Here is a 26,540-nt window from a genome sequence, read left to right on the forward strand (position 1 = left end):
CCATATCATCAACAATACATATTGAGGAGACAGATTCCAGAAATAGTTAGAGGAGTGAAAAATCAGCAGGACCTGATGAGTAACAATGTTGGGGGGTAGAGGGGGGAGACTGTAAAGGAAAGAGGAAGAATACTGATGGGTGGTTGAAAGCAATATTATGGATTTTTAGGGCAGTGAATACTTTGTGTGCTATCGTAATGATGGAGAGATGTCATTATACATTTGTCCAAGAGTGACCCCAACTCTTCAAAGTTCAAACTATGAACTTTGGGTGATGATGATGTGTCAGGGTAGGGTCATCAGTTGTCACAAATGCTCCACTCTAGTGGGGGATGTTGAAAAAGGGGGGGTGCTGTGCATTTGTGGGGGCATGGAGATATATGGGAACTCTCCGTACCTTCTACTCAATTTTTCTGTGAACCTAAAAGTTCTCTAAAAAAACAAAAAGGTTTTATTTTAACAAATCGGCAGCACCCGATGAGTAATGATACTTGGGTGTGGGGAAGTAGCAGGAAAAGAAAGAAGACACATTCTGGTTCAGGTTTGAAACTAATATCACGTCCAACATTTTAGAGTCATATCAAATCTAAAGGAATTTTCTGTAAGAAGTCCAGAATGATTAAAACATGTAGATAAAAACAGTCTCCATTTGCACCATCTCGGAACCAGGAGGCTACTTTGGAATTCGTTATTTCTCCGGGGCAGCGGCTTAGCCCTGCCCTAGGGAAGTGATTATAAAATTGGCTGAATTGTCAGTTGAACCCCGAGAGGGTGAAATAAAACACAAAGGTTTTGCGGGGCCTTTCTCCACAGCCTCATGGTAAGCCTTTCCTACCAGCATTCTAATTTTGTCAAAACGGGGTTGCTTTCATGTAATTTTAGAAGGCGCTTTCAAAAACCGAGAGCTGCAAGAACAGCAAGTGAACACAGATGGGCTGGGGGACAGAATGGGTTGGGTGAGTTTCTATAAAAATAAAAGGTATCTTTTCTCGAGAGAAAGAATAAGACAGAATTTTACTAATGTTACTTTAGAGGCAAAAGACCTAGTCAAAGCATTCATTTTTTTTTTTTTTTTTTTTTGCTTTCTTAATTCCTTATCTACTACTGCAAATAAAGAACAGCAAAATTAAAAGGGGGAAAAAAAAAAGCTCCGTGCTGCAAATGCCTATACAGACACATGCTTGGTTCTGTACAATGTTGTGTACATGATAATATCTTGCTGGGCAGGCTGTGCCCACACTGCCTCCAAGTCTCACGGTTCTGAAGACAAAAAGAGGCTGTGTAATATTTACAACCCTGGGAATGAATTAATCCCTCGAGAAACAGAAGGCCTGAATTTTCTCACCTGCTCGTATTTAGGGGGCTTAGTACCCGAGCAGGGCTCTGGGGACCAATTTCCTCTTGTCGCCACAGGACAGGACACTAGACTCAGGCCCCAAAGCTAAATGCCTGATGTGGCAGCCCAGAGATCTGGCACTGGAATGTTCTCTCTGTGGACATCGATCATACACTGGTCCTTCCTGGTAAATGTCTTCTAGAATTTCCACTTTTGGGAAATGACAGGGACAGTCCTGATAACAACAAATATAAACATACACTCAGGATATGTCCCAGGAACAGAGTGTGAGCCTATCCTAAGTAGTGCCAAATGCTTTACAGGGTGCAATTTTTTAAAAATTCTTTTTGTAATGTTTATTTATTTTTGAGAGAGAGAGAGAGAGAGAGAGACAGAGCATAAGCAGGGGAGGGGCAGAGAGAGAGCAAGACACCGAATCAGACCCCAGGCTCTGGGGTTTCAGCACAGAGCTCGACAGGGGGCTCGAACGCATGAACTGTGAGACTATGACCTGAGCCGAAGTCGGAGGCTCTACCGACTGAGCCACCCAGGCAGGCGCCCCCTTTTTTTTAAGTAGGGAAGAATAACTGCTCGGAAGAAGCAAAGCTAAATTAACTGCTGACGTGCAAACCCGGCCCGACAGCTTAGCTGCAGACTTTGCTCTTGGTCTATAGGTGAACCATCTCTGCAGAAGCCTTTCTGTTGGTGCAGCTGTGGCGTAAGAGAGGCACCTGTGCAGAAGGACGCCGTGCCCCAACCCCCACTGCCGACTCCAAAGTGCCCAGAACTACATCCAGAGCAGTAGCTTCAGAAGTTAGGTGTGGATTCTACTCTTTCATTCAAAATATTTTCTTCTTCTTTTTTTCTCCCCCAGAAGAAAAGCAAAGATGCTGGAGTCTTGCAGCCTAACAACACACAAGGGATATTGTTTGCCCGGAAGCCTCCAGGGATGGCAAAATGGCAGAAATTTCCAGTGGGGAAAATGTGGGGTGGGGGGTGGGGGTGCTAAATTATTTGAATGGGACCCTTTGAAGGCTTCTGCTACCCCTACACCTGCTGAGGCTTTCCACTGAGCTTTGGGAAAAGGCTAGCTTTTCATAGCAGAGTAGAGAAAGGGGGAGAATGAAGGAGGCACGTAATGCAGGCTGCTGTCTTCTGTGTTTTACTGACTGAAAGGGCTGAAGACATTTTATATGCTCCAAGTTGCCAACAGGAAGAAAGGGAGCTCGAGATTCTCAGAGGGCCCTGCCTGAGGTAGAGGTCTAAATGGAGGCTATATGTTTAAGACAAGGGGATTTCATGGTATGTGCTTGCTTTGGCTCCCTAAAAGTGTATGCCAAGGTATCCCTTTCCTTTCTGTGTGACAACGCCCGATCAGTAACGAACAAAATGGAGGATAAGACTCCACCCCTCCCCCAAACACACACAGGGGAAGGTCCCCTTTTACTGAGTACCTCGGCCACAGTATTACAACTGCTGTAAAAGAAGAGGTGCTACTTTCTCATGACAATGGGTTTTCCCTTCACCTGAAAAATTATTTACCGAATATCTATAACCAAGGTGGAAAATCACCCGCAAGGTTTAGACCTACATCAGCATTTCCCTCAAAAATAGTTTTTATAAAGGGCAAACAAAAAGAAGGAGTTGAAAAACAAACACGAGTATAAATTAATAGTCACAAAAGGAGGGGCTTGGGACTATCAAACACCCTTGTATCACAGAAAGACTCAAACTTAGAAGCAAACCTGGGGGACTTGGCACAAAGTCCAGAGGAGGCTGGATAAATGAAGGTCAGAAATCACAATTTGTCAGATGAAGCATTTGGGACAAACCCGCACAGAATTCAAAGAACGATCTGATAAAAAAAACCTCACGGTTAAAATGTTGCTTCCTGAGCTTCCTCCTAATCCACCACCATAAGTTGGTCATGACAAGATTTTGCAGATGAGAAAACCAAGAACCAGCAGGACAAGAGATGTGTCGCCAAACAAGGTACTATGTTGCAACAGAGCAATGACCTCCGAGATTACTGAGGGGCACAGGGAATAATTCTGAGCTTTTTTTTTTTTTTTAATTTTTTTTTTAACGTTTTATTTATTTTTGAGACAGGGAGAGACAGAGCATGAACAGGGGAGGGTCAGAGAGAGGGAGACACAGAATCTGAAACAGGCTGCAGGTTCTGAGCGGTCAGCACAGAGCCCAATGCGGGGCTCGAACTCACGGACCGCGAGATCACGACCTGAGCCGAGGTCGGCCGCTTAACCGACTGAGCCACCCAGGCGCCCCAATAATTCTGAGCTTTAAAATGGACTGTTCCTTTCCTACATTCCCTTCCTGGTCAGTCTAACATGGCCAGACACTTCTACTCAGGCTCTTTAGTCTCGGGAAAACCTCTTAAGCCGGCATCTTTGTCTTCCCTCTGTCCCCCATTTTTCAATATACTTTGTTTTCTGTTTTCTATGCAGAAAAATCAAAATAAATTTAAGAGAAGGAGAAACAGGGAGGAAAAGAGAGAAGCTGTGAGACTACCTATATGAAAGGTAGACAGGAAATGAGAACACTCAACTGTCAGAACTTCTTTTTTTTCTTTTTGGCTTACTTCCCATTTCTTGACTACATGGTTATCTTGGCTATCTGTATAGTCAAGAAATTACTTTTCTTTCTTTCCTCTCCCCCCACCCCCCCGAAACCTTCTTGACATCTAACCACACTGTCGGGTCTGTAGAGTACAGGTCTAATTATAAGCAGGAATTTTAATACCAGTCTACCTAGGTTTGAATCCCAGCTTTCCACCACTTGTTAACTGCGTGATCCCCAGTTAAGTTACTTAAACTCCTTGTGCCACAGGGTCCATAGCTGTTAAATAAAAATTAACAGAACCTACCTTTTAGTATTCTGGCATGGATTATCATTTATAAAGTCTTCTCTGAAATACTAGCTATTATTATCATAAACCTTTACCTCCTCTCACAGATAGACAAACAGTATCTTCCCTTTTCTCAATTCAGCACAACCACCATCTCTAGATACTGTATATCAATTACCCAAAACTCGTAACAGAACATGGCTGGTCTAACGGGTTTCTTGCAGCACGTCTCAAGGAAGTGGCCTTGTGGTTCAAGTCCACTTCTAGCTGAACATCCAGAAGTTTGAGACTGGACTCAGGTACACCTGTGAGTCTGCCCTGCGTGGAGCGGCCTTGAACTCCAGGCCAGCCGAGGGTCATCCAGAGCCACCCCAGGGATTGTAGCTGTACCAGAGCCTGGTGCAGATCAGACATGGCTCCAGCCAACCTCTCCAGGCCCATCGGTTTTCTGCTACCAAACACATGCCCCGAATGCTCCAGAAGCCCAGTGCTGGCCTGGGGGGTATTCCTGCTGTTTCCTGCTCTCCTTATTCTTATTCATCTCTATCCAGAACACCTTTCTTCTGGTTGCCTGGCAAATTTCCACTTGCCCTTTTGGGTTTTATTTAACTCTCATCTCCTCTATCCAGGGGTCCCCAGACAGTGCTTTCCCTCTATAACAAGTGTCCGAGTTCTACCTATCCTGATATTTTCCAGGTTAATGGATACTATTCTGGCTGACTCTCCACTAGGCTGTTGATTCCTGGCAAGCCCAGCAACATAGGGGAGGTACTTCCAAATGACCAAATGACTTTGGACTGGTCTCAGAATGAAGCCACATGCTCATGCACTTTTGGTCCGTGTTAAGAGTCCAATGAAATCTGGGCTCCTGGAGATTTGCTCTTGGCTGAAAGAGGGCCAGACATGTGAATTCTTCCATCATGGCAGTGCAGAGTGGGAGTTGCCACCCATTTTGGAAGGCAGTTCCTAAGGAAACATATACTTTGCTTATTTCTTATGGCATTTCTGAGGAAGGGGAAGAAGAAACACCCTATAATTTCAGTCGAAGTGTTTCTGGGAAAACAGACATAACCTATGTTGGGACTGGCTAGTGTATGGATAGGTAAAAGACTTATGGATTTTTTATGTGCTCTGAAGTTGTTGCAACTTATTTACTTTCATGACAGAGTTCTAATGGATTTGAAGGGTGGTAGAACTAGCAGTAAAATGTTATATTGAGAGCCTTATAGAATCACAGAATGTAAGAGCTACAAGTGACCTTTCAGACTAATTGTTGGTTCTCAATCATGAGTCCATGGTAAAATTTTTACTGGTTCACAGAAAACTGAGACATATTTGGATAATCTACTATCACATTTCTTTTAAAAGCAAGACGAATTCAATGTAAAGTGTTGTTCTTTGTTCTGAGATTAACATCTCCCCCCTTTTGTGGTGTTAAAATATTTTCTTTAATGGGACGCTTAGGTGGCTCAGCAGATTGAGGGTCTGACTCTTGATCTCTGATCTCAGCTCAGGTCATGATCCCAGGGTCGTGGGATCAAGCCCCATGTTGGGTTCCACACTGGAGCATGGAGCCTGCTTAAGATTCTCTCTCTCTCTCTCTCTCTCTCTCTCTCTCTCTCTTTCTCTCTCTCTCCCTCCCTCCCTCCCTCTCCCTCTCCCTCTCCCTCTCCCTCTCTCTCCCCCCCACCTCTCTCCCCTGCTCAAGCTAGTTCTCTCTCCAAAATAAATAATTAAATAATTAAAGTATTTTTCTTTATGAAAAGATGGTGATTATAAATGGCAACTTGGGTCTTAAAAAAATGAATTCAGTCTATTTCTTTTTTTTAAAGTAGGCTCCACACCCAACATGGGACTCAAACTCATGACCCCAGGATTGAAGAGTCACGTGCTCTACCGACTCAGCCAGCCAGGCTCCCCTAGTCTATTTATTTCTGTTCCTCATTATTACCCTGGTTAGTTTAATTTTTTTTAATTGAAATATAATATACATACATTCCCATTAGTTTTAATAGCCCTATATTTATGATTGCTTTCTAACTTGGCAAAACAAAAAGTTGGGCAACTCTACGTAAGTCTGTCAAATTATTTTCTAAAGAAAATTTACTGGTCCATAAAATTGGATTGAGTTCAATATCCCTCCTATTTGCAGAAAAGGAAATGAGGGTCTAAGGAAGTTGAATGTTAAAATGTTATGCATACATTGAAGGTCACCTAGCTAGTTAACAGCAGATTCAAGGCTACAGCCATGGTTTTTGCCTCCCAGAGCCCAGAGGGCCTGCAGCCGACCCAGCTTCACAGGTGTTCAAAATTAGTACAAAGTATAAAATTTGATCCTAAAACCACTCACAGTGCAGAACTGGGATGGACATGAGTTTTACGCGTTTCATTAGATTACACGTTAAGTTCTACTGGGCTTTGCCACAATGATCACTTACAATCACAACAAATAATCTTCCCACGGCATGAATTATGCATTTTTGTGATTTTCATCTGATCAAAACTCAATAGGACAATGTGAGGTTTTATAAATCTACACAAATAAATATGCACTTATGTCATCAGCTCCACCTGTAAGCTACTTAACTCATTTTCTTCTTTATCAGTCACAACAGAGTAGCCGCCATTTTCCCCTTACAGTTCACAACACACAGTTCCAATGTAATCAGGCTGCATCTAGGACAAGATGGACCAGTTTACTCAGCCTCACACTGAGTCATGTAAATATCAGAAGATGACACATGTTACCAACACAAACATAAGAGCCTTTAAAACCAGCCCCAGAGCTAGGAAAACCTTCAAAACTGCAATGCAAAAAAAAGTTTTGTAATGCATTTATCTTGATTTCTCATTATTATTCTAATTAATTTTATAGCCCCTGTATTTATGGGTTTCTAATTCCCGCTGTTAACTGAAGTTACCGTTTAGCATGCAGGCTCACATTCTTATTATTTTCCTCATAATTTTGAACTAGAGGCCATAAACACAGCCTCACTGTTTTAAAGAGAACAAAATAAAACAAAAGCCCTTACCTGTAAAGTAAGGCAGGTGTCCAGGAAAATTAAAGTCATATCTTACTTGGATCCCTGGACTATTTTTTTTTTTAAACTTCGAAATAATCTTAGACTTCAGCAAGGTCACAAAAATAGTACATCTCTGGGGGTGACTGGCTGGCTTAGTAAGTCAACAGAGTATGCAACTCAATCTCAGGGTTGTGAGTTCAAGCACCACATTGGGCATGGAGACTACTTAAAAAAAAAGTACATCTCTGTATAACCGTCCTTTCCCTAATGTTAACATCATACACGACCATGGTATAATGATCACAACTAAGAAATTAACATTAGTACTATACTATTAACTGAACTACACACTTCACTAGAATTTCACCAGCGTTCCCACTAATGTCCTTTTTCTGACTCAGGGTCTAGTCTAGGATTCTCACATTCCACTTAGTTGTCCTATCTCCTTGGTCTATTCTGTGACCAATCTTCAGCCTTGCTTTGTCTTTCATGACCTTGACACCATTGAAGAATACGGATTAATTATTTTGCAGACTGTCCCTCAAGTGGGTTCGTGTGATGCCTTCTGCTGAATGGAATGAGGTTAGGCATTTTTGACAGAATATCACACAATGTACTTTTTCAGTACATCGTACGAGGAGGACACAATACATCTTATTACTGGTGATTTAAACTTGGTTATTTGGTTAAGATGGTGCCCTTGGCTTCAAACTGCTCCTATGCTATCATTCTACGTTCTTTATTAGCAGAAATGACAACCAAAATAGTAGCACACTTACACGGGGTGGGAACAGAGAGAAAGGCCTTCCTGACCTTCCACACGGAGCTGCCAGCAGATGGGCTTATGGAGGGCTGGAGCTCTGAACAGACGCCCCAGAGGATGGTACACAGGATGTTAATGCTCTGGCAAAGGGGCTCTGAGGCAACACCTCCAAGTTGCCATCAAGCAGGAGACCTTGGCCAGCCCAAGGCCAAGGCGGGCAGCCTTTCTTCCCAGGGGAATAAGGGCTGATGAGCAAGTGTTTGTGTATTTCTGGATTTCTGCTCTTCTTTTCTTTCATCCTCTACTTTTGTTTTCTTTCTTTCTTTTTAAAAATTTTTAATGTTTATTTTATTTTTGAGAGAGAGACAGAGCGCAAGCAAGGAAGGGGCAGAGAAGGAGACACAGAATCTGAAGCAGGCTCCAGGCTCCGAGCTGTCAGCACAGAGCCCAAGGCGAGGCTCGAACTCACAAACCATGAGATCATGGTCTGAGCTGAAGTCGGACGCTTAACCGACTGAGCCACCCAGGCGCCCCACTTTGGTTTTCTTTGACTAAGACTTCTACACTTACCTCATCTCTGATTTTAATGAAATCCCAATAAGAATATTTATCTACTGCTCTGGTGGTAATTACTTCAAGTGAATTTCCATAAGCTGACATGAATAGCAGCACCCCTGCCGGCCATCTTGCCATCATCCACCTGTCCCCTGGAGGCAGATGGCAGTGCACCTACAGTCTAGTACAAATCCATACCACCTAATCCTGGAGACTCCACAGGAACCAAGGTTCATTCGTTTTCTTTCTTTCTTTCTTTCTTTCTTTCTTTCTTTCTTTCTTTCTTTCTTTCTTTGTTTTTAATTGAGATATAATCCACATACCACAAAATTCACCCTTTTAACAAGTACACAATTCAGTAGTGTTTAGTATATTTACAATATTATCCCACCATCACCACTATCTAATTCCAGAATCTCTTCATCACTCCAAAAAGAAATCTTGTACCCACTGGCACTCCCCATACCCCTCTGTCCCCAGCCCCTGGCAACCCCCTAATCTACTTTCTATCTCTACGGATTTGCCTATTTGAACCAAGGCAGTTTTGATCCCAAATAATAATAACCAAGATGATCTCAATCCAGTTAACCTAGGAGATGCACACATACACCAATAAACTTTGATTCTGGCAACACCTCACCTTCCCTTTTGATACTTTAGACTCCCTATGCTACCCCATTCCCCCAACTGTGTCTCAGAGGTGACATATGCATTTGTCTTTCTCGGGGTAGAACGTTTCATCCTCCATCAAAAACCACGTTGTGTTCTATCAGTGTCCTGCAGTGGTGAGGTAATGTTTAGGTAAATTTATCTCTGCTAAGGTGCTAAGAAGTACCAGATTTACATTTTAGCAGAGAACTTTTGCTGTCTAAGGCTCAGCCAGGATGGCCATATGACCCAGCTTGTTTAGAACTGTTCCAGGTGAGGGGAGCCTGGGTGGCTCAGTTGGTTAAGCATCCAACTTGGCTCAGGTCGTGATCTCACGGTTCGTGAGTTCGAGCCCCGCGTCAGGCTCTGTGCTGACAGATCAGAGCTTGGAGCCTGCTTCGGATTCTGTGTCTCCCTCTCTCTCTGCCCAGCCCCTGCTTGTGCTCTGTCTCTCTCTCTCTCTCTCTCTCTCACTCAAGAATAAATAAAACACTAAAAAAAAAACAAAAAACAAAACCTTCCAGTTGATACCTGTTGCCCTGGCTTAATTATTAATAGCATCTCCTTTTCTTCTCAACAGTGTCCCGGTTTGTTTGTTTAATTATATGGTCCCCCAGCCACAACCAACATAAATGTCTAATCATGGTAATTATAGGCAATTTGGCAGGCCAACAGAGAAAATACATTTAGGTAAATGAAGTTTCAATGTTCCTCCAATCACACCCCAGCTCTGCATTGCCATAAAGATGTTTAAATTCACCAACCTGTAGGAATCAGGGTTTCATCTACAGGCAAAAAGGCATCAGCTTCTATAGTGACTTCATGGTCATAGATGTTTGGGGAACCCTGGGAAGGAAAGGTAGAGAAAGAAAAGAAGATTTAATGCTTAATCTTATTTTACTTTTTTTTAAAGACAGAGAGAGAGTGAGAGTGTGTGCGCAAGCAGGGGATGGGCAGAGAGAAAGCAAGAGACAATCCTAAACAGACTCCATGCTCAGAGCAGGAGGCCAACGTGGGGCTCAATCCCATGACCCCGGGATCATGACCTGAGCCGAAATCAAGTGTCAGACACTCAATCAACTGAGCCACCCAGGCGTGCCTATATTTTTTGCTTTTTAACTTCTCTTGCAGAAATGTTTGCAGGCATTGACAAGAATTTTAGAAATCCCACTTGACCTATGGTGATCATTAATACGTTCATTTAAGCATCGGCAGATAGGTCCTCGACAGAGCAATGGATACATTTGAAAGAAGTTTTCAAGCGTGACCCCAGCATGCATCTTCTTTTCTAAATGGAATTATGAACGTGAAAAGTCAGAGAGACATCACTGGTTTGAAAGACTTTTGAACTTTGGCTTATTAGCAGAGGGGTTTCTCCCACTCTCCTCACACATGACAGGCAAATAGAAGAGCAAGAGCTGTTGGCCCGGAACACACAATAACTGGTTGGCCTGGTATCACCTCCAGGCTTGCTAGAGGTGGGGTATCTGTCACCCTTCTCTGGCCCAGCTCCCACCCGGAGGACCCATCCTCTACCACATGACAGAAGCCTGGGAGTCAGAACTGGAGTTCCTGCTTTTGAGAGCTTGCCCATCTCTTCCATTAAAGATGCAGCTTGCCCTTGGGGCGCCTGGGTGGCTCAGTCAGTTAAGTGTCTGACTTGGGCTCAGGTGATCTCACGGTTCGTGGGTTCAAGCCCCGCGTCGGGTTCTGCGCTGACAGCTCAGAGCCTGCAGCCTGCTTCAGATTCTGTCTCCCTCTCTCTCTGCCCCTCCCCTGCTCTCACTCTGTCTCTTTCAAAAATAAATAAATGTTAAAAAAAAATTTTTTTTTAAAAGATGCAGCTTGCCCTCCCCAGTGGGGTCAAAGATAGAGGGTCAGTAGTCAGAAGGCCTGTGGTCTATCTCCAGCTCTATTGAATGGCCCCAGGTAGAATCTCTTTCTTTCTCTTCTTTCTTTCTGCCTTCCTTCCTTTCCTTTCTTTCTCTTTCTTTCTTTCTTCCTTTTCCTTCTTTCTTTACAGAGCACAAGCAAGGGAGGAACAGAGAGAGAGGGAGAGAGAGAGAGAATCCCAAGCAGACTCCACACTGTCAGCATAGAGCTCAGTGTGGGGCTCAAACTTACAAACTGTGAGATCCTGACCTGTGCCGGAGTCAAGAGCCGGACGCTGAACCGACTGAGCCACCCAGGTGCTCCTAGAATCGCTTTTCCTTCAAGGTAAAACTGGGCCAGTAATGCCTCCACCTTTTCCAGGATTCTTGTGAAGAGGTTTAGTAAAGCCATGTTGTGCTCCTTGCAAATTGGAAAATACACGTATATGTTTCTGCTAAAAAGGATTATATTCTAATAGGAGTAAATTTTCAAGCTTCATAGCAGAAGACATGGAAGGAGAACCAGGAGAGGGCTTTTGCTAAGTGAACGCTCAAAAATAAGCTAACCTAGTGGCTCCCAACTGGGGATGATTTTGCCATAGGGCAAAATCTGACGATGTCTGGAGACAGTTTTGATTGTCATAATTGGGGGTGGTAATGCTCCTGGCATCTAGTGGGAAGAGGCCAGCAATTCTGCTAAACACCCTACAATGCCCATCCCTGCAACAAAGAAATTATCTGACCCAATGTGTCCACATGCTCAGGTTGAGAAACCTCGAGCTAAGTCGCACTGAAAGCCCTGCTGGGTTCCTGAGAAGCAAGCAGAGGGAGGCGGAGCCCTGCGGGTTAACTGAAACAGATCCTCTAATCAGAAGGACTCAGGCCTCCACAATCAAATGGAGTCGTCCTGAGGAGAAATGCCAGGATCTTAGAGACCATAAGAATCGATGTCTAAACAGGCCAGAAATTGCTTTAATTGCACTCCGAGGAGGCTCTGGTTCTGAAGAACTGCCGTGGTCTTGTGTTCTCCTGGTGGGTACAGGCGGGCAGGGGTAGGAGTGGACGGGGGGCGGAGATAAGGCCAGGCCTCTGTCCACAGTCTCTTCCTTAGCCATTTGTTTGGTCCTGTTCTGACCTGAGAAGGCGGGTCCAGAATGGGAAGGGTCTGCACCACCACCTAGAGCAGCTCTGGACTAGAGGGGTCCCTCTCTTGCCCGCCTCCCCCTGCCGCTATCCTCTCACGCCTCGGTGGTACCACCAGCACCGAAGAGGCCTCGGGGTCTGAGGAGAGTGGAGATGAGGGAAGAGAACTGGGGACTGTTTCCTTGGTTCTATCTGCTCAGTGCTCCAGCGAAGGCTGAGGAATATTCCATTGTACGAATGTATCACAATCTGTTTATCCCTTCTCCTGTTGACAGACTTTTGCTTGTTTCCAGCTTTTTATTATGATGAATAATGCTGCTTAGGACTTTCCTTCTCTGTGTGTTTTTTAGCATTAGGGCAGGAAGCAAATGATTCCATCACATACCAAAATAAATTGCTAAGTCTAAGAGGCTAGGAAGAAGCCTGGCGGGGGGTGGAGAAGGAAAGGAACATTTATTAGACAGCCGCTCTCTTAACAGGCACTGGGTCACAAAGCAGCACCTACATTCCTTTATTAAAGGGAAGCATGCTTCATTTTATGATTCTTCTGACCTGGAATAATGCAATGACCCACTTCAGTGGAATATTACTGCTGGATTCATTTCCTTTCCAGGCTGATGAAAACCTGGCAAGAAATGCTGATCCACCAACAGATCCTGAGGCCCATCTTTGGGTTCAGTGTTGTTTTGGTTAACTTTGCTCAGCTGCTGCTAGCTCAGAACATTAACCATTTATAGAGCTCATTATGGCCTGCAGGGTTTTCTTTTTTTTTTCCGTGCATTACCCCTACCACTGCCTTAATTCAGCTGTCATCACCTTTAGCAGGATATCCTGGACACTATCATACCACCCAAAAGTCATAGCAGCTCCTTTACGGACACCCTCCTTTTTCTCTGGCAGAACCCTGCCTTGTTGATTCATCTTATGGTAGGCTGTATACTCAGGGAAAGGGCTCCCTCCCCAATCCCACCGGGCCAATCATGGTGGCCTAATTTTCTTGCTGGTGATTAGGTTAGGCAGGACATGGGACACACTTCTGGCCCATGAAATGTGAAGGAAAGTCTGCTGGGGAGCTTCTGGGGGAAGTTTTTTGTCTATTCTTTAAAATGGAGCATTAGAGATATGAAGAAAGGAATAGGTCCTTTTTTGTCTCTGGTGGTGACTATATGTAGAGGTGATTCCTGGGGCTATGGCAGCCATCTTGTGACCATAAAAGGATAAGCCTGAAGGCAAAAGCCAAAAACACTGAAGGAGCAGGGTGGAAAGGCGGAAGAATCGGGTCCTTGCTGACATACCTACCCAGTCATACTGGAACCACCGCTATTCTCATCTCAAATTCCCCGAGGCTGCTTTCATACCTCTTTGGGTAAAATTTCAATTAAAAACAAAAAACAAAAAACAAAACAAAACAAAACCATGTTTGCCCAGTTTTGGGTTAGATAAGGAAGGAACAACAACAAAAGCCCAACCAACCTGCAACCTATATACCTTTTCCACTCTTCGAGAACCAGTTCTCTCCTCCCTCCAGGTCTCCAACACTCAAACTTAGAAGTGATGAGTCAAAATTTGGCCCCAAGTAGCACAAACATACTGCTTATTAAATAACAAATAAACAAAACAAAAAGAAAATATATAAGATGAGCTGACCACTTTAAATGATCAAGTTTTGAGCTATTTCCCTGGGGACAGTTTAAGACATACAGTAGTGCTGGGGTGCCTGGGTGGCTCTGTCCATTGAGCGTCTGACTTCGGCTCAGGTCATGATCTCACGGTTCATGGGTTCCAGCTGACAGCTCCGAACCTGGAGCCTGCTTTAGATTTTGTGTGTGTCTCTCTCTCTGTTCCTTCCCCACTTGTGCTCTCTCTCCCTCTCTCTCTCTCTCAAAAATAAGTAAAAAAATGCTTTCCTGGGTAGGGTAAGAGATGATTTGAAGATGCAGAAGCCCTTTGACTCCAGGCCTCATAAACAGCTACCCACTCTTGTTGTGATGCTCCCCAAAAGGCTGATGGCTCCCTCCTATCCTCAACCCTGAAGTTAGTGGCTATGGGTTCGAGCTGCACTCACTAAGACAGTATACAGAAGGGGGCTAACACTGAACACCCTTTTGGGTGGGGTCTGTGATCTCTGAGAGTCCTGCCACGTAAATGGAAAGAGTTTTAGTGAATGTTACATTCCCATTTTGTCTCCTTGATTGGAATACATTGGCAGGTGTAATATTTCATGCATAATTTCTTTCCTATCTCTGAATCTTTCTTTAGGCCACCTCCCACCCATTACAGAATAGGATGTCCTCAGTATACAAAAATGTGGAAAACAGTAAAAAACCACCATGATCTACTACCTATACAAACCCACTAATATTTTATTCTATTTCTGCCAGGTTCCTTTTGAGCTTATTATAAAAAGTTGGGTGTATAAGGGGCGCCTGGGTGGCTCGGTTGGTTAAGAGTCTGACTCCTGATCTCAGCTCAGGTCTTGATCTCAGGGTCATGAGTTCAAGCCCCAAATTGGCCTATTTAAAAAAAAAAAAAAATTAGGGTCTTTATGCACATTATTGCAGAGGCGCATGGCTGGGCAGCTTTGGTTTTTGGTTTGTTTTTGAGATCTCAAGGAGCATGGCAGAAGTTTCTGAGGATAAGGGATAGACAAGTTTATAATCCTCTTTATTTTTCAAGGGAGAACTTTGGAAATTACATAAGAACCAATTAATTCGTGCTATTTGAAAAGATCCTGGAAAAAAAAAAAATCAGCACATCGTGCTATTTGAAAAGATCCTAGAAAAAAAAAAAAATCAGCACATTGTCAGCAGACTCCTAAAAGAGTGTAAAAATGCTAGATATTACTAGTTGGCTGTGAACATCATCTTGTGGTAGGAAATCATGCCAAAGTGATTCAAGTAGAGTAGACAACAATGAGTTCTTCAGATGAAGAGGAAGCAATAGATATAGTCTACAGAGTTTAGCTAAACTTTTCCCTCTGCCTCATGTAACAGCCTCCTCAACAAACTAAAATACTACCATTAGTTGGGAATAAGGTAGTGTAGAGGGGATTACCTAAGAGGGGTGAGAGTGTCTCTATACCCCTCTTAGGGTGGGAAGTACAGCAGAGACATACGAATGTTGGTGGCATGCCTAAAGGGGCTGAGCCAGGCACATTTTTAAAGTCCCAAGGGTGGAAAGTGGAACTTAACTGGAAGTAATTTTTTGGGAGTAGGAGTGGAATGAGGGAGCAAATGTAAACTCATGTTACAGTTAGAAGAGAGGGAGTTCTTGAAACAGCTGGGTACTTGTCTGAACCTATGGGAAAGAGAGAGTTCTCTTAGTAACACAATGTACTCATTCCACCTTTCTCTGTAACTTCCATTTATTGAGCACCTACTATGAGTCAGCTGTTTTGCTAGGCATTTTTCCTCATCACCAGGTGACTCCATTGCCAGGCTAAGTCCATTCTGGGTGGGTCTATCCAGCTACTCCCCAGGTCATTCCACAAAGCACGTGGCAGGAGAGGAGAGGTAAGTCACATTTTATACTAAGCAGGAGAGCAGAGGTAAGTTCTCTTACCTGGCCTGCCAGGTTGAAATAAGAATGGTTGGTCAGATTGACCGGTGTGGTCTGACTGGCCTGAGCTCGGTAGTTGACCATAAGCTCCCCACCATCCAGTGTGTATGTCACCCAGACTTTCAACTCTCCAGGGTAACCTTCCTCACCATCTGGACTGATCCTCGAGAACTGGACACCATTTGACAGCACCTGAGGGGTCCAGACGACCTAGAAAAAAGTGTTTTCAAAGCTGTTAAGTCACTGCAATCTCCAGCTAAACGCCACATTTCAATATTTAAAGACAGTGATTCTAGGAAGAGAAATGGTTATATGATCTTTAAGATGTTGGAATAATAGCTTGGATTCTATTTTATTTTAGTTTAGTTTAGTTTATTTATTTATTTAGCTTGGATTTTAGTTGTTCTAAAATTTTGTTTTATACAGAAAAGTAGATTTTGAGAGAAAAAATTTTTTCTTTCTCTTTACCTACTCCCCTTCCCCATTCTCTTCCTCCTTAAATTGATATGTATGTGCCTATATTTTCTTCTTCCCCTTATTTAAAAGGTTATTTTTTTATCTTGGTGACCCATTCTGATAAATGTCATATAGCAATATCTGCTAATAGTATTAAAAAATGACCTTGGGACGCCTGGGTGGCTTGGTCGGTTGAGCGTCCGACTTTGGCTCAGGTCATGATCTCACGGTCCGTGAGTTCGAGCCCCGCGTCAGGCTCTGTGCTGACAGCTCAGAGTCTGGAGCCTGTTTCAGATTCTGTGTCTCCCTCTCTCTCTGCTCCTCCCCTGTTCATGCTCTGTCTCTCTCTGTCTCAAAAATGAATAAACGTTAAAAAAAAAAATTTTTTTTTTAAAAAATGACCTAAATAAGTCAGCTCCTCTGTCCCAGGGAAGTACTGTTTATGAATATTAAAAAAAAAAAAAAAGGGGGTGCACCTGGGTGGCTCAGTTGGGTAAGTGTCCAACTTCAGCTCAGGTCATGATCCCATAGTTCATGGGTTTGAGCCCCATGTTGGGCTCTGTGCTGACAGCTCGGAGCCTGGGGCCTGCTTTGTATTCTGTGTCTCCCTCTCTCTCTGCCCCTCCCCTGCTCACTCTCTGTCTCTCTTTCTCTCAAAAATAAACATTTAGAAAAGAAAAAAGAAAAAAAAAATTTATATAAAAAAAAAATGCTCCAAGATTCTCTATATTCCCTGGGCAGAGTTCCAAACAAATAAGAAGGTACTTGTTCTGTTAGAAAGAGTCTTACCCACAAGTCAGGAGTCCTGACTTGGGGACAAGGTTTGTTCCTAGCTCACTGTGTGATGGTGGGCAACCATTCCTGCCACAGAGGGCTTGAAAAAAGATCTTGAAGTTTTTTTCTCATTCTAGAAAATATGGTTCTAAGGGTGACAAGAAAAATATGAAGAAGGGGCGCCTGGGTGGCTCAGTCAGTTAAGCGTCCAACTTCTGCTCAGGTCACGATCTCACGGCTCATGGGTTTGAGCCCCGCATCAGGCTCCGTGCTGATGGTTCAGAGCCTGGAGCCTGCTTCAGATTCTGTGTCTCCCTCTCTCTCTGCCCCTCCCCTGCTTGCGCTCTCTCTTTCTCTCTCTCTCAAAAATAAACATTTAAAAAAAAGAAAAATATGAAGAAAAGTTTTCCAGGAGTTTTTTGCTTTCGGAAATAGGAATCTGGCACTGACACAGTGATTCCCCTCTCCCTTGCCCTAGAGGCCTCAATATTACCTTTATGGAGGAGGGACAACCAGGATTTACGGAGTGCCCATGATGGGCCAAGACATTTTGCTAGAAACTTCACAGACACTATCTTATCTGTCTCAGAGCTGACTTAGGGTAGGCACCATGATCCTCACTTAGACTGAGAGAGCTGGGACTCAGAATACACTGCTTTCCCTAGCTTCTTTTGGCTAGGAAGACAGTGGATTTGAACTAAGTGGTCTGATCCTGAGCTTGTTTCCTTATTCTCTATCATCCGAGGACACAGTGTGCAGAGACCCCAGTCCCTTCATGGAGCCCTGGGGTCACTAGCTAAAAGGCCTTTTGTTGACATGAGATCTCCCTTTGTTCAGTGCTCACCAGCCACTGGTGCTTACACAAATCATTTTGTTTTGTTTTAAATTTTATTTACTTTGAAAGAGAGAGAGAGAGAGAGAGAGAGAGAGAGAGAGAGAGAGAGAGAATTCCAAGCAGGCTCCACCCTAGCAGTGTGGGGCTCGAACTCATGAATCACGAGATCACGACCTGAGCTGAAACCCAGAGTCGGACGCTCAACTGACTGAGCCACCCAGGCGCCCCTACATAAATCATTGTGTAAGGTGAGGATTTGGTTGAATCAAACGAAATGACTGTCTTTGTAGGTCAACACAGTTGAACACTGGCAGTTTCAAATGGCTCCAATTGATACTATGACCCCATTTTACAGATGAGCAAATTGAGTTCAGTGGCATTACCTTGTCCACTCCTACCTCCCACATTCCAGGAGAGTTGAGTAGAATCCTTTCATACTTCATGCCCATTGTTTAGAGGGGGGAAAAAAACCCCACCTTGTTTAAAGTCATACGTGTCATTAGTGACATGACTGGGATTCTAACTCAGGCTTGGCAGTCTACCCCATTCCACATCTTCATTTCAATGTTTTGTTTGAATCTCCTTTTTTCAACAGAAGAGTTGAGGCCAAACACTGTCATTCCAAATAGACCTGAAAGATAATAATTCCTGAGGGCCACAGGAATGGCTCTGCCCACCCCCTCCTGGTGTGGCCGGCATTGCTCACTGCCGTTGAGTGAGCCCACATTTACCAGGAAGGGGAGTCCAGCAGGAGTGGAGGTCTCTGCGTTCACCTACGGTGAAAGCAGCTGGGATCTGAAACAAATTCACTGACCTTAGTAAAAAATTAATTTTACACCCTAGTTATCTCCCAGAAATGTTGAACTTTCAAGACACTTATAACATAAAGCTGGTTATATGCATGATTCAAAAAAGAAAAAAGAATCCCCCAAATGGAAAATTGTAGGAATAAAATATTTGAAATAAAATGTTCTTAATTTGCTACCTAGTTTTTGTCCTTCAGAGAAAGAACACAGTGGAAAGTTTTTTTCGTGGAAACCAGTATTATCAGATGAGTATAATTCTGTGGAAAATAAAATTCCTATTCATGGGAGAATATCCCAGAGCCTGAGGTTTCCACATTTCCTGAAAATTTCCATGTTTGCATATTTAGGCCTACTTATATACCATTTCTAATCCTGTTAGGTTACTCAAATTTCATCTTTTTTTAAAAAAAATGTTTATTTTTTGAAAGAGAGAGAGAGAGCGAGTATGAGTGGGAGAGGGGCAGAGAGAGAGGAGGACAGAGGATCCGAAGCAGGCTCTGCACTGACAGCAAGGAGCCCTATGTGGGGCTCGAACATATGAACCATGACCTGAGCCAAGTTGGACACTTGACTGACTGAGCCACCCAGGCACCCGTCAAATTTCACCTTTAAAAAAAAATGTGTTGGGGCACCGGGGTGGCTCAGTCAGTTAAGCGTCTGACTTCAGCTCAGGTCATGATCTCGCGGTTTGTGAGTTCGAGCCCTGCGTCGGGCTCTGTGCTGACAGCTCAGAGCCTGGAGCCTGCTTCAGATTCTGTGTCTCTCCATCTCTCAGCCCCTCCCCTGCTCATGCTCTGTGTGTCTGTCTCTTAATAATAAATAAACGTTAAAAAAAAATTAAAAATAAGTAAAAAATTTAAAAAATGTGTTGAAATAAGTACAAGAAGACTTACCTATAAGCCAACAACTATTCAGTAATTGCTGAGATGAACTACAACCTGAAACAAAGCTCCTCTCATACTGTTCATGTTACTGTATGAAAGCTTACAGCTCAAAGGCTTTCAGTATCTCCACGATAACATTCCACGTCTTTCCCTACCTCTGTCTGGGCTTCGGCATCAACACAGCCATTATCTCCAGTATCTACTTACCAAACGAAATGCTATTCTTTCTTCAAGGGTGATTCAAATCCTGCCTCCCCAGTTACTATGTGTTTGTCCACACCCAGATCCTTTAGCGCACCACTGGCATCCATATTATGGGGCTTGTTGCCTATAACAGCTATTCATGTAAGGGTCTGGCTCCCTCACTCTACTGGAGTCTCAGGAACGCCCACCATATTATGTTCCCCACTTCACCGAAGGGGCTCAGTAGGCCCAGTGCACTGAAGGATATGTGTACTCACTATCTTGCTATGTTCTCATGGGGCACACATGTTAAGCAACCCCACAGAAAATACTACAGTGAAATAGAAGGGACAGGAACAAGCTGGAACAGGTGCTGTTCTGAGGCTCCTCTGAAGATCCCTGTTAGAACAGAGCTGGGCCCAACTTCCTCTGGAGGAAGCTCCATATGCCTTGTACCTGGCACATTCCAGAGACCCTCTGCCCTAGTATTGCAGGACAGAGGCTCTCTCTTGCCTTCATGCCTTCCTGATGTGAGTGGTTCAATCATGGAGGAAAGGGGAACAGATGAGGCAATGTGGTTCTAGGCCACAAACAGGAAATTGGTGAAACAGGGGAAAGACAGTAACCAACTTCCTTCAGTGGGACAGGTGGCAGTAAGAGGCAGAAAAGGAGAAACTGTGACCTTTAACTGCCATACACGTTCCTGTGTTTTCTGGCTCTTCCCTGGGAAATAAACTGGGTGGTATAATTTACAGGAGAGTTAGCTACCAAAATTACCTCCCTGAAATTAGACTAGTTAGAGAGTCACTGGGGGGTAATCCGCAGACTCCCACACAGCCAGGAAGCAGGCCAGGCATTTCTACCTCAGGGAGAAGGTGTTTGACCAATTTGCTTTCCCAGCCTTATTTTTCCAGGGGTTCACTTAGGGAATAAGACTCTTAGTGTGGAAAGAGGTAACTGGGGAGAATCTGAGGTAATTTTGAGGCGTGAGGCACTTCGGTGGAAGGGTAGGCCTGGATGTGGCGCCACACTGCCCAGGGAGGGGGTTGAGCGACAGTCTCAGGGGTGTGTGTTGGCCTGGGGGCACCTACAGCAGCTGTGGAGGACACCAGCGGGTTTGGTCTGGAAATGAGGGCTTCGGGTCAGGCAGCCCAACTCAGGAGTTATATGGCCTTTCATAGCCTCAGATTTCTCATTTGGTGAGAATACAGGGTTCTAGAAAGCATGGGAGAGAATAGGTGCAAAATGCCTTGTACAGTAAGTACAGTAAGGTAGGTATTATGTTTAAGCCACTTTTCTGTTGTGCCTAACGTCAACTGGACTTCCTGATCCAGACGCTGTGAGAAAGTCATTCTCCCTCTTTCCCAGGTCAAGGGCTGCCGCCCTTTCACTCAGGGACCCCTGCCTGTTCCGGTCAGATGAGCTACAGAAGGACGGGTCCTGGAACGGGGCCAGTGCCTTGACTGCCCTCGATCACTGGACCAGCCTCTTTCCCGTATCACCCATTTGCTGTAGGGCCGAGGGTCGAGCCTGGCAAATAGAAGGTATGTTTGAAGGGGCTTGTGAAGTTGCCAGGTGAGGACTGCGTCCATGCCCCTGACTCACCTTATCAAAGCCCCTGACTCCTCCATGCAGACTGTTGGGCCCATTGTTAACGGCCAGCTTATACTCCTTCCCGTCCACCGTGAATGTTCCTTTGGCAATTCGGTTGGCCACCCTGCCAACCACTGCTCCAAAGTAGGGCTGCTTTTGGAGGTACCCTGCAGGGACATGGGATGAGGGACATGGGATGAAAGTGTTTTTTAAAACTTCAAACCAAAGGTGAGGCTCACGGTGCTGCCCACCACTCTATTCATTCTTTTTTTCTTTTCTTTCTTTCTTTCTTTCTTTCTTTCTTTCTTTCTTTCTTTCTTTCTTTCTCTCTTCTTTCTTTCTTTTTCTTTCCTTCCTTCCTTCCTTCCTTCCTTCCTTCCTTCCTTCCTTCCTTCCTTCCTTCCTTCCTAGAGCACACAAGTAAGCAAGGGGCAGACAGAAAAAGAGAATCCCAGGAGAGGCAGAGAGAGAGAAGTAGGGCTTGATCCAAGCAGGGCTCATGCTCACCCAATGTGGGACTTGAACTCATGAACCGTGAGATCATGACCTGAGCAGAGGTCAGATGCTTAACGACTGAGCCACCCAGGTACTCCCCCCACCCCTCACTTTCTTCTGAGAGAACCTGAAAGTAGTAATAATTTAGGCATATCCAAGCCCTCAGGGAAACACAGAAAAATGGCTGGCTTTACACACAAACTGTCCCCTTCCAAAAGTAATGCATGCTCCTTACAAACATTTTGAAAGAACTTTATAAAGCACAAAGAAATTAAAAAAAATTTTTTTTAATGTTTACTTATTTATTTTGAGAGAGAGAGAGAGAGAGACTGCAAGGAGGAGTGGGACAGAGAGAGATTATCTCAAGCTGGTTCCATGCTGCCAGCACAGAGCCCGATGCGAGGCCTGAACCCACAACCTGTGAGATCATGACCTGAAGTCAAAAGTTGGACACTTGACCAACTGAGCCACCCAGCCACCCCAAAACACAAAGAAATTTAAATCATCCCAGTCTCGTCACTAGAGAGAACTACTGTTAATATTCTTATGTATATATCGCCATCTTTTATGGATATATGTGCTTTTCTTCTTCTCTTTATAAAAATGGAGTCTTAGTATACATGCTGCTTTGTAATCTGCTCTTTTCTAGGCCAACTTTTTAAAAAAGTTTAAAGAAAGCAAAAAAACCTCCCATTTGTTTTTCACTCAGAATTCACCCTCGGAATTCTATCCCCCTTTCTTATGGTTCTTTGCATCCATCCCATCTGTGTTGATACGAGAATATGCAATTCGAGCCTATGAACTATTTCTACCATGCCTGGAAGGGCTCTCAGGATATAGACTCTTAAGCATTCACCCAGGCTCCCGTTACTCAACTGGCTGGGCATGAGTGAAATATTAATCATTCTCTTCCAGGTCTTTCCTGGTTCACTCCCTTGCTAACCTGTAGGTCCTCAGAGTCCTACCCACGGACTATCATAACATCTCACACCACATTCTTCCTAAGACAGCCACTTTCTAACTACTCTACATCTAACTCATTTCATCTTCAGGATACTTCTATGAGGTAGACACCATTATTACCCTCATTTTACAGATGTGGAAACTGAGGACAGAAAAGTTGAGAAACTTGCCCCAAACACACAGATCGTTATCAAAAGAACCTGGATTTGAACATAGTCTGGCTCCTAAGTTTTTGTTCTTAATATTTATTTACCTTTGAGAGAGAGAGAGAGTGAGAGAGGAGCAGAGAGAGAGGGAGACACAGAATCCAAAGCAGGCCCCAGGCTCTGAGCTGTCAGCACAGAGCCTGACGCAGGGCTCGAACTCATGGACTCTGAGATCATGACCTGAGCCAAAAGTTGGGCGCTTAACCAACTGAGTCACCCAGGTGCCCCAAGGCAGGGTTTTTGTGTGTGTGTGTGTGTGTGTGTGTGTGTGTGTGTGTGTAACTAGACAAGATAATTCTAACCTTGCTGTGAAAAAGCAAAGGGCCAACATAGTTATAAAATTTTGAAGAAAACAAGATGAGTGATTTGCCTTATAAGATCCTAAGACTCACTAAGTTAAGGCAGTGTGGTGCTGGCCCAGAAAGATGAACAGACCAATGGAACAAAAGAGACAAACCCAGACAGGTCCTGTACCTATGAAGACCGATATGTGACAGACGTGACACACAGATCCGTGGAGAAAGAATGAAACCAAGAGTCAGACTCTTAACCGACTGAGCCACCCAGGAGCCCTGTGGGTTCTTGTTCTTAAGCATCACATTATTTGAAAAGCACAAGGCTTTCTGGTGAATTGTGCTTACTACCATCTCTTCGAATAGGCCAGGCTGACCTCTCTACCTGCTTCCCCCTCCCTCCCCTCCCTCCTGTCTGAAGCTACAGCTTTAAAACTCCTTATACCAGGTAACCAAAAGGAGTTCCAAAGGGCCAAACAACCTTCTTTGGTTTTGCTTCATCTACTTTTGTTTTATTTTTATTTTTTAAAGATTTTATTTTTAAGTAATCTCTACACCTTACAGGGGTCTTGAACTTACAACCCCGAGATCAAGAGTCACACGCTTTACCAGCTGAGCCAACCAGGAGCCTCTTGTTTCATTTTTAGTAGACTTTATTTTTTAGATCAGTTTTAGGTTTACAGTAAAATTAAGCAGAAGGTACAGATTTCCCAGATACCCTCTATCCTAACACATGCATAGCCTCTCCCATTATCGATACCACCCCCCACCATCTGAGAGACACATTTCTTTAAAAAAATTTTTTTTTGGTAATGTTTATTTATTTTGGGAAGACAGAGAGAGACAGAGAATGAGCAGCAAAGGCACAGAGAGAGGGGGGAGACACAGAATCCGAGGCAGGCTCCAGGCTCTGAGCTGTCAGCACAGAGCCCGACATGGGGCTTGAACCCACGAACCATAAGATCATGACCTGAGCCAAAGTCAGTCGCTCAACCGAATGAGCCACCCAGGCGCCCCGAGACACATTTCTAATAACTGATGAACTCACATTGACATATCATTATCACCGAAAGTCCACAGTTCAACAGGAAGGTTCACTCTTGGTGCACATTCTGAGGGTTTGGACAAATGAATAATGATATGTATCCATCATTATAATATCATTTTTTTACTGCCCTAAAAATCTTCTCTGCTCTGCCTATTCATCCCTCCCATCCCCTCAGCCCCTGGCAACCACAGATCTTTTTACTGTCCCCATAAATGTGCCTTTTTCAGAATGTCATAGTCGGCTTTGTATACTTTGTAGCCCTTTCCGATGGGCTTTCTTCACTGAGTAGTATGCATTTTAGGTTCCTCCCTGTCTTTTCATGGCTTGATGGCTCATTTCTTTTTAGCACTGAGTAATATTCCATTGCCTGGAGGTACCACAGTTCATTTGTCCTTTTCCCTACCAAAGGACAACTTGGTTGGTTGTTTTAGTAATTATGAACAAAGCTGTGAGAAACACAGCTGTGTGTGCAGGTTTTGTGTGGACATAAGTTTTTAACTCCTTTGAGTAACTACCAAGAAGCATGACCACTTGATCAAACGGTCAGAATATGTTTGGTTTTGTAAGAAGCAATCAAACTGTCTCCCAAAGTGGCGGCACCATCTTGCACTCCCGCCAGCAGTGAATGAGAGTTCCTGTTGCTCCGCTTCCTCATCAGCATTTGGTGATGTCAGTGTCCTGGATTTTGGCCATTCTGATAGGGCCTCACTATTGTTTTAATTTGTATTTCCTCGATGAGGTACAGTGTGGACCATTCATCTGCTTTTCAGGAGCTAAAACATGTGAAGAAAAGCAGAATTTTTGTTTAAAAATTATTTGGTTGTGTCTACTTTTGATTCCTACTCTGATCCATTCAACAAACGTACACGGAGTCCCCACTCTGCCAGCCACATGCTCGGCTGTGGAGACAGTGACAACTCCAACAGCAAAGCTGCTGGTTCCTGGGCTTACAAGAATTCCCTCAGAAGAGATGGCTTTCTGGCAACAGTAAACAGCCCACGGAGAGAAGCAGTACCTGCCAGTCCTTGGTTTAGATGAAGAGTTTTTAACACCAGAAACCGCTGCTCTCAACTGTCTCTGAAAAATGCTTCGGAACAAATGCATGTTATTTGTTGCAAAGATACTAATATCTTCATAAGTTACTAAGCTTTCATATCAAATCAGAATTACAAGAAGTGACATTCCCCAAATTCTGAATAGGACATGACTAAAACGCTTGTTTTCAAATGCAGAAAATACTGTTTTCCATAAAAAAGGGAAAAGTTTCTAGGTCAAGCCATGAATGATGATTTTTTTTTTTCAATTGCTGATGGGGGGGTATAGGGTAGAGGAAAAGTCTGTCCCTTTTCTTGAGCAAAGGACTGGCCAGAGTATATTAATAAATCCTTAACCAGCCTTATGGACTTTTCCACTCCTCTAACGTCCCACGGACCCCAGCTATGCTATCCACCTCGTACCGCCCAAACTTCAGCCAGAGTGCCCTAAAAGCGTGAAATGAAAGTACCTACTATTTCCAATCTAAGCTTCTACAACCTGTTTTCGGAGGAAAGCAAACATTACTTTAATTGACAAGAACTTTAATTGCCCCCAATATTAAAAAAAAATTTCTTTTAAATATTTATTTTTGAGAGAGAGAGAGAGACAGAGACAGAGAGATAGAGCGCGAGCAGGGGAGGAGCAGAGAGAGAGGGAGACACAGAATCCGAAGCAGGCTCCAGGCTCTGAGCTGTCAGCATAGAGCCCGACGTGGGGCTTGAACCCACGAACCGTGAGATCATGACCTGAGCCCAAGTGGGCTGCTTAACCGAATGAACATCCTCCTTTAAAAAAAAATTTTTTTTAATTTGTCCCCAATATTTTAAATATTTTCAAATAGCTGCTGGCTGTCCACATGGATCTTGATGCCCTTTTTTGCAGTATTAATCAAGCGAGGTAAAACACTCAAGTAGTGTGAAGGAAGACATTTGGGGGCAAGGGAAAGAAAGGCGATAAAAATGACGGATTGCTCGCTACAGTCAGACACCATCACAGGCGGCAGCACATTTAGTCTCCATTAGTTAAGGTGAAGAAACATGTCTGGAAAGTTAAATAACTTTAAGGGAGAAAGCAGAGATTGAAACCAGGAATCCCCAGTACTCCTACAAGGGCACTCAGGCATCTGCAAGCCTACACCGCGGTCTCTGAACCGGTCCCTTTTCCTCCACCCGCTATTGGCCAGGGTTTTCTAAAAGCACTAGGTCT

At 44.0% G+C, this 26,540-nt stretch overlaps 1 protein-coding gene across 2 annotated transcripts in view; it reads right to left on the reverse strand.

The window, feature by feature from the left end:
* GALM (galactose mutarotase) overlaps positions 1-26,540 on the reverse strand; it is a 116,061-nt gene that overhangs the window by 23,020 nt on the left and 66,501 nt on the right. For both annotated transcript variants that reach the window (XM_042933216.1, XM_042933215.1), the window contains exons 2-4: positions 21,307-21,461; positions 15,767-15,973; positions 9,956-10,037 (exon numbers count right to left, since the gene is read on the reverse strand). In XM_042933216.1, the coding sequence (XP_042789150.1) occupies positions 9,956-10,037; positions 15,767-15,973; positions 21,307-21,461 (444 nt within the window). The remainder of the gene's footprint in view (positions 1-9,955; positions 10,038-15,766; positions 15,974-21,306; positions 21,462-26,540) is intronic.

This window comes from Panthera leo, chromosome A3 (assembly GCF_018350215.1).
Source record: "Panthera leo isolate Ple1 chromosome A3, P.leo_Ple1_pat1.1, whole genome shotgun sequence".
Classification (NCBI taxonomy): domain Eukaryota; kingdom Metazoa; phylum Chordata; class Mammalia; order Carnivora; family Felidae; genus Panthera; species Panthera leo.